General features: G+C 47.9%; 1 protein-coding gene across 1 annotated transcript in view; it reads right to left on the bottom strand.

Moving 5' to 3' along the window:
* The window catches only part of EPHA4 (EPH receptor A4), a 162,051-nt gene that overhangs the window by 71,265 nt on the left and 81,726 nt on the right, over positions 1 to 9,060 (bottom strand). Inside the window, exon 5 of the mRNA XM_019533078.1 lies at positions 2,742 to 3,080. Coding sequence (XP_019388623.1) covers positions 2,742 to 3,080 — 339 coding nt within the window. The remainder of the gene's footprint in view (positions 1 to 2,741; positions 3,081 to 9,060) is intronic.

The raw sequence follows: 9,060 nt of genomic DNA, 5'->3' as shown, positions 1-9,060 counted from the left end.
AAATTGGATGCTTATCTTGCTGGGATCCTATGCCCCCAGCTGGCTTCGTGCTCTTTGGGCGGGGGTTTAGACTCAATGATCTTCCGAGGTCCCTTCCAGCCCTAGTGTCTATGAAATCTATGAAAACTTGAGGGCATCCAAATCCTAAGCATTTGAAAGCATCTGAAGCCCCAGGCAGGGGCTTGCCAGTAGCAGGGCTGCATATTGTTCTTGAATGACTCACAGATTTGGAAATGATCTGGTTGATTTGACTTGGGGGGACACAAAATTTTCGATTAAAGAAAATGTAGTTTGTACTGCATATAAGTAGGTACAAAAGTGCTGCTGAAAAGCATGTTTATAGAGTACCTGTGCTAAAACTTGTGGTAGTTTCATAAAAAGGTTACATGCATCAATTCTGGATAAATTATGTGAATGGGTACTATATGAAAATTGCTATAGCCATGTTTAATTTTAAAAAGTTACTGTTTTTGCTCCTTGCTTTTATGTGATTAGTGGGAATCCTGGTTTTCCCTCATTAAAAAAAAATCAAATTCTCTAATAAAAATAAACAGCAAATTCTCTGATAAAAACCCCAAATCTATGATTAAAACAAAAGGCAACGATATAAACATGTATCAGTTGAACACTATGTTTTCTTGATATAGTTACATTTCTAAAGCAATTTGGAAGCCTACCAGTGCCTCAATCTCTATAATAAATTCTAAATAGCTATACACTTTGGTATCTGATTTTGAGTTTTTTGTCATGGAAAAATCGGAACTCCCCCTGCCCCCTTAGTTCATTAGGACACAGATCAAGACCCCTCACTTCCAAGCCATGGCCCCCCAAGTCCTGCTGATGCCCCTCACTCCCCACCCCACAGCCCTCCCAGTCCTGCTGGTACCACTTTCCAGCTACCTACAGCCCCTTGTTGCCCCCAGCCCTGCCGGAGGGGACCCCCAGCTGCCAGGGCTGTGGGGCCAGGGAACTTAATCAGAAGGCAGCAGCTGCTGCAGCAGAATGGAATATGGAGCCCCCCCACTCCTGCTTCCGCTCCCAGCCCATTGCGCACACTCCCATGGAGCAAGGGAGAATGATGCCTCCCCAGATCTGTGCACAGGATGGATGCAGCTCGGGGTCCCTGACCTGCTGCCCTGGCCCCTTGGGGACCTCTGCAGTAGGAATGACCTGGCACAGCAGGGCCACATGGGGGAACTCATTGTCACTGTGAGCGTCACGCTGCCCTGGCAAGGTATCCCCTGCCCGTGCAGCAGCAGTGCGGTGCACAACCCTGCACCGCTGCCACTGCGTGGGCAAGAGATGCCTCGCCAGCTCAGCGTGGAGGTCGCAGTGGCAGCAAGCTTCCCTATGTAGCCCTGCTGTGCCCTGCCACACCAGCTTTGAAGTCCCTGGAGAGCCTAAGCCCACAGCAGGCAGCCCACCCCCTCCCCATAGTTGTGGGGGGCATGGGTCCCCCCTGCACCCTCTGGGAGTGCATGCAGCAATGGGGAGCTGGCCCACCCCCAAACTGCAGATGAGTCTCCCATGGCCTCGTCCCTCTTCCTGCCAGGGCCCTGTGACCCCAGACCCCAAGCCTCATGTACCATCCAGTTGGGCAGCAGCCGCAGCCCTGCCCCAAATCCTCCCTCCCTATAGAGGTCTCAGTCCTTCCCTCCTTCCAACTTACCTGCAGGAGATGCTCTCCAGGCTGCCTGGGGCCATGTGCATACACATGCACATGGTGCCCCCTGCCTGACTGCCCTCCTCCCATTCCCCCCCAGCTCCTTTCAGGCTGGAACTCTGCCAGCCTGCAGAGAGCTCTTTGCAAAAATTGCAAAATCTGCAGGTTTCTCTGTTAAAATGAAAAATCTGTGTTTTTCTTGGGTAACAGAAAACCCAGATCACTGGCAATCAGGGAAAGCAGGGTCTAACAGCAAGGAGAGGGGGAAGGGGATGCCGGGGGAAAAACTGCAAGGGGGGGGGTAGAGAGTAAAACAATACATTTGACCCCCAGTTTATTTTCCCTGCTGTAACAGTGGGAAGGGAACAAATTCAAGGCAAAACTCCAATAATTAGATTCTATACCTGGAAAATTATAACTAAATTTATAAATTTTCCATATATAGAATTTAATTATAAGAGGGTCATCTTATAAATCAGGGTCATCTTTTTGGGTAAATACAGTAATACTACAGTATATACACAACCATACTTCTGCGCATAAATAGTAATCCTAGACTAGCTGTCAAAGGTTATAGGCCCAATCCATTCTCCTCTGGTTCCTGCACAACTCTCAGAAGTACCAGGCAGAAATACAATCTTCTGCTTTGTGAAGTACTACTCGAACTATACATCCCAAGAGATAAAAGTCATTTCAAAAGTATGGGTCTCTCTCCAAGGGTACAGGGACAAAAAGGGGCATGACTTGGTCCTTTTCTGCCAGCAATGTAACAATTGTGACCATTACCATTACAATGAAGAGATGAAGGAGCGGCAACTGTGGGGCACTTAATTGTGCTCTCCCAGTGTAGAGCAGCACTGCATTGCACCCAATGCAAGGCTGTGCCTAAATAGGCAAATCAAACCATTTTCTGTTCGTAGGCTACTCTTAAACATTATCTGTTTAAATAATCTTGAAAGCATGAAACTGACTTGGCTATGTATTTTTCCTGAATGCATTATATTACATTTAGTTTAACTGAAGTCAAAGGATTTCCTCAGAGTGGGGGGGGGAAGAGAGTGTAGATGTAGCTTCCTACCTGCTTGGTTGGTTGTCACCGTGACTGAGACAGCCTGGTCCTGGCTGGGATTTTGCTTGGATACTCCATTCACTGCCCAAACTTCAAAGGTGTAGTTAGTGTGTGCCAGAAGGTCAGTAATAGAGACCTTGGTGGTTTTTAAGCCATTCTGCTGGGGGCTGAAGTGCACACCACTGCCACATGACCGACAGCGGTTAAGGTCATTGGCACCACATCTCTTGCACACTACGTTGTAAGAGATGTCTTCACGGCCACCTTTGTTCTGAGGGGGGCTCCACTCCAAGTTCACTGATGTCTCATTGACATTGGAAATCAAGTTCTGGGGAGAAGATGGAGGGCCTAAAAATGAAAGACCATAGCTTATTAGTGGTATGTAGTAATATCTTTTCATTGCATCTCAAAACTGCATCTCCTGAAAGAGGCTGAACACTCACAACTCAATGAAATCAGTGATTCTGGACTGTGTGCACTGAATGAAGGTTAAAGTTTATAGGTAAATAATACTCCTTTCATCAAAGGATCTCATAGAATTTTAAGACACCAGTTAACCAGAATATACTGATTATAACTTTTCACCATATTATTAAGTTTTTCATTATCTACCAATTCTGGCTTCAAACATGCGAACTTCCCTTTATTTCAAATTACCACAATCTCCCATTACATACAATAAGACTGGTGCCTCAGACATTCCTCAGTCAAAATGGACATCATACCCCAGTATCTTTTGCTTGGGGAAAAATGGGTGCCACTGAAGTCAGTCACGCTGTACTCAATGGAAAGTGCAACCCCCTGGAAGGGAAACTAGAACTCCAAGAAACTTAAAGAACAGGGAGGAAGAGGGGCATATGAGATGCAGAATAGAGATCTGGTTAGGGTGAAGAACAGAAAACTAAAGAGATGCAGGAGGCAGACTGAAGGAAAGGAAAAAACAAAGAGAGACCACAATGTGTTAGAAACCAAGGGGGAGAAAATATGGGTGAGAGGTAAATAATGAGGAATCTAAATGTAATAAGGAGGGGGATGAGATGGTACATAGGACCTGAAGAAAGAATATGAACGGACAGGAGAACACTAGGTACACCTAAGAATAAGACAGGGAGGATGGAGATGGAAGTGGGATAGGATGTCAGCTCCCCACCAGGGTTAGGGGAAGACAGGTGGAAATCCTACCCTACTAGGACCCATTGTTATGCACTGTTAAGACTATAGACAAAATGTAACTTTTAATCCCTTTAAAAAGGGAAGGAGGCTACCACTCAGGAATCTGCACCAGTAGTTATGATAACTGTTGTATTTGCACATTCAAAAATAAGCTAATGCTGTGAATGAAACAGGGTTAAAGCTGCAATGGTTTTCCTGAATTTGTATGCATGATAACAGTAGCATCATAACAGCTTGTACAGATATCACTTGGTATCAGTGTCTTTATTGTAGCTGTGTTTTCTAATATAAGCATTTTCCTCCAGTGCCCCAACCCCAGCATTCGAGGGGGGAGAGGGTGGGGGCAGGCAGACGCAGCACAGGGTACCAGAACAGGTCCCCAACGCATGGGGCCAGGCACAAACAGCGCAGTCCAGAGCAGGTAGATGGGCCCCAATCCTAGTGTGTAGGGTCTGATCTAGCAAGAAGATCTGCCCTGCACCACTCTTTTGGTCAGCAGGGCCAAAATATTGGGCACCACTGATCTATACCTTCTAAAGCAACCCCTCCCCCCCTCCAAACTGCCCAACTTTTAATCAAGCAATTTTAAATTGAATCTTGTCATACTTGAGATTAGATTTATGAATGCTTAGATTGGGTAAAGTGTTTTAAAACTTTCCTGGAAGGTAGGTTTTATAAAGTCAATTACAAGGAATACTCTGAAACACTGAAATGCAACCAGGTAGAAGATGGCATCTACACAACATTACACAACATTTTAAGATAGGAAGTAAAGAAGAATATTGTTTCTGAGGCAAATGAAACTGCAGTGTGGAAAAGGGTAGGCAGAATGTAATGATCCAAGTGGGAATCCGACTGGGGTACTGAAGGCCCTCCTCTTAGGGCTAAGTAATCTTTAATGATCACATGTGGTTAATGTTTCAAATTTGCATTTTACAACCCCCAAAATCTTGGAAAGAAACATTTTCCTAGAAGTTTACAAGGTAACATATGGTTTCTAGAGCTAGTGAAACAACACAGGAAAAAATAAACTCTTTACAAGTTTGTTTGTTTGCAGGTTTCCTAGAGTATGCTATTTCACTGTAATTTCAAATTCAAAACATTTTGATCAGTTCTACAGTTGGCAGGAAAATGGAAGTGCAGGGAAAGTCATAAAAATACTATTCACACTTCACATGTTTTTTTTTAAATGTTTCAATTATTTTGAAATTTGAAAAAAAAACATGCTGTAATTACATTAAGTGTGTAAATACATTAATTGTAATCTCTTGACTGTCAAAGGTGTGAAAACACCTATTAGGTGATGCCTATGAACTGAATACATATCATGCTGAAGTTCCAGAGAAATATAAACATCATAGAACTGCGAGCAAAAAGCACTGAAGAGATTAAGCTGTTTAAGAGGCCATGAAGGGACAGATTGGATCTCGTTGCACAGACTTATCAGGGGCACCTACCAGAAGCCTCAGCTCTGTAGCATGCTGTGAAGGGAAAACTTTTAGGAACAGTTACATGTAAACCAGTTTAAGTGCTCAGAAACAGCTTTAAACCCATAATAGAACATAAGTTCAGTGCACGTAAACCAGTTTCAAAATGGCCCAAACTGGTTTAAAATAAACCTGGTTGAACGTAGTATCAGATTTAACTGTTTTGGGTCAACCTAGTTTATACAACTTCTGTCCCAGACCTCTTCCTGGCTCAAGTTAAGTCACAGTTCCTCAGCATCCCAGATGCTCTGCAGCCCTGCACAGGGCTGCACTCTCTGCTCCAGAGAGCAGGACTGGCCCAGCCCCTCTGCTCACTAGCTGAAACAGGGACAGAGGCATGGCCCCCTGAGGCAAAGGGAGCAGGCAGGGGATTTATTCCCCGCCCCCTGCTAATGGGGGACTGAGGCCCCTGTCACCCATTTCCCACCTCCCCATTCCAGCAACAGGGCAGGAAGAATGGCCAGAGCCAGCTGACAGGGCCCCTTACCATCCACCTGCCTCACCAGTGGCTGGGGCTGCAGAGCTGAGCCCTGCCAGCCGGCAAGTCCTGCTGAGGGTGGAGGCAGATGGCTGGGCACCGGATTCAGGTCCTTTCTGCAGCTGGGGCCACAGGGGCTGTCATGGAGCCCCAGCTGACTGGGTAGGGCCCCACAGAGCAGCCCAAGGGTCAGCGCCACAGCAGTGACAGCTGGAGATGAGAGGCAGAAAAGCCCCCTGCCCCAGGCAGCATGCAGCTGCTTGTGCAGTTGCAACCCCAGGTGCTGCACAGCACAGGGGACACAGCGGTGACAGCTGTCAGGCTCAGGGCCCAGCGGCATCTCCAAACTGGCCCAGGAAGCCTGGTCCCCAGCCAGCCCCCACCTGTGCTGCCAGGCTGGGCTGTCACACAGCCACAGTGGCCTAGGAAGGGCCCTGACCGCACGGGCCACCCGGTGGGACCCTACCCAGCCATCTGGGGCACCATGACAGCTCAGCCCAGTTTTGGCACAAGGAGCCGGGAGCAGTCTGGCCATGCTCCCCCATGGCCCCAGTCTGGGCTGCCCCAATGCCTCTGCCCTCAGCAACACCCCCAGGCCAGCTGGGCTCAACCCTGCAGCCCCAGCTACTGTCACAGCCTCAGCCCTGGGCAGATAGCAAGGCCATGCCAGCTGGCTCTGGCCAGGCCCTCCGCCATCTGAGCAAGACCAAGAGGGAAAGCTGGGCAGACCCCAACTGAGGTCCCATGCCCAGAGACAGGGGAGTTTAATCCCTAACCCCTGTCCCACTTTGCCTAAGGCACTGACCTGGTCGGTGTCTGGCCTCAGGGACAAGCTTGGCAAGAGCTGCTTCTTCCATCCCCCTCCAGGCACAGCCTGGCTGGGGTCCCTCCAGGCCAGGATGGGGGTTTAAACCCATCCTCAATCATACTTAGCCCCTTACAGGGGCCTGGCCACACCCCCACATCAGCTTCCCTCCAGCCTTGCAGCTGCTGCAAAGGGAGGGGAGGGCTGTTCTAGCACCCCCAGCTTCTAGCCTGAGCTACTGCAGGCATGTGCCTATATTTCCAGAATTAAACATGAATGTCTGTGCACTTGTAAACCTGCAAAAATTGAATCACTTTGGGCTCCAGCTTTTTGAAGATCTATCCCTAGCCCTTATGGCTATAAGTTACCTTTGGGCCCACACAAGAAACGAAGGTAAGTGTCACAAAGAGAAAAGAACTAGTGTTTAACATGAATGGTTTTTTTTATTCTGAGGGTGATAGGATAAAGGAAAAAGATGTATGAATATAACGAGACCCATTATATTTAAGGCTTTTAAAATATGGCAACTTACCACCGTAGCAAGAAAAACCTCTCCTATTCTCACCTCACAGGAATAAATCAATTCATTTATTTGAAAAGAGCCTTCTACTTCATGACCTGAAGTAGACTAACATGTCTTCCGAGCTAGGAGGTCAGGCCACAAAAAACCTGCTCTTCTGTGCAGCACAGTGGAGTTCTCAGGTTGTTACGTTCTGTGTTTCTTTTTTTTTTTTTTTCTGTGGCGGAACTTGAAGGCTTCACCCAAGATTACAGCCTTATTGTCCTCAGGTCTGTACACGCACCCATAGTACAGGACATCCTTTGCACTGAAGAGCTTAATTGAGTCCAGTAAAACTAACAGGCAAGGGACTGGAACTAGTTTAGTCTCTGTTGTGCAGATGGAAAACAGAGGTATACAGAAAGGAAGCAAATTGCACAAGGTCAATCAGAAAGTGCGCTGAGATGCAGGAACTGATCTTAGATCTCCTGAGACCCAGACCAGAACCCAAACTTCAAAACCAACTCTCCTCTGTGTAAAATTGAATGAATGAGGCCACATGGAAGGGGAAGTAATCTCCAATAAAATCTAACTGGCATAAATCCACTGGTGAAAATAACCTAAGAATAACAGTAAAGGTGGGACAGTGGAAACAGTGACCACTGTAACCATGAGTCGCAGTAGCATGTATAAAACTATTGCAGACGCACTGAAGTACCCCATGGTTGTCATCCACATGAATGACGTGGCCAGGGGCAACCCTGACCACATTATGAAGGATTTCAAGGCTCTGGGTGACAATCTTAAGGAGACGGGGGCGCAGGTGGTATTCTCCTCTCTTCTTCTGGTGAGTAGGCGGGGATGGCGACACGAGGCCTGCACTGGTGAGGTCAGCAGGCGCTTACGCAGTTGGTGCCACCAGGCAGGCCTTGGGTTCTTTGATAACGACCCATGCTTTCGGGCGGGGGGCTTGCTGGGGTGGAATGGGCTTCACCTCTCTCCTAAAGGCAAGCGTGTCTTCTCTTCTCTTCCAGGTTGGCTGATCTTGTATGGCGAGGTTTAAACTAGCATCGCTGGGGGAGGGGGCCGCAGGAAGACGAGGAGATACAACCCGAGCAAGCCAGGTAACAAATGCTATGAGTGCCCAGGTAAGAAACAGGGGTCCAGACAGTCTCCCAAATCGGGGGGTGGCACACGCAGCTAGGCAGGGCCTTAAATGCCTATATGTTGTATATCATAGTATGGGGAATAAGCAGGAAGAACTTGCCCTCAGAATAGCCAGTTCAAACCCAGACATAATAGGGTTAATATAAACTTGGTGGGATTCATCCCACGACTGGGCAGTTAGCATTAGGGGCTATAGGCCTTACAGGTGGGATAGAGAAGGAAAGAAAGGCGGGGGTGTGGTGCTCTATGTCAAGGAGCAATACATATCATCTGCCAGCAAAATGGGATCAGAGGAGGGGCAAGCTGAAGTGCTCTGGGTCAAGATACAAGGGGGCCATGGGGAGAGGGATTTAATGGTGGAGGTCTACTACAGACCCCCCAACCATGGCGAGGAGCTGGACCAGGAATTTTCAGGCCAACTTGCAGAGGCACTTAAGGCAAGGGATGTCATTGTCATGGGTGATTTAAATTACCCGGACATCTGCTAGGAGGAACAGTCAGCCAGGTCAAACCATTCCAGGAGGTTCCTGGCCAAGATACAGGACCTCTGCTTAATTCAGGAGGTGCACAGTCCCACCACAGGAAATGCCCTGTTGGACCTGGTCCTGGCCACAGGCGACGACCTGGTAAGGGGCCTCCAGGTTCTTGACCACCTGGGTGATAGCGATCATCGCCTGCTGGAGTTTACCATCCAGTGCAGAGTGTCAAGGGCCAGCAGC

Source organism: Crocodylus porosus, unplaced genomic scaffold (genome assembly GCF_001723895.1).
Source record: "Crocodylus porosus isolate Cpor-Errol unplaced genomic scaffold, CroPor_comp1, whole genome shotgun sequence".
NCBI lineage: Eukaryota > Metazoa > Chordata > Crocodylia > Crocodylidae > Crocodylus > Crocodylus porosus.
This window is presented reverse-complemented; position numbering and strand designations above follow the sequence as displayed.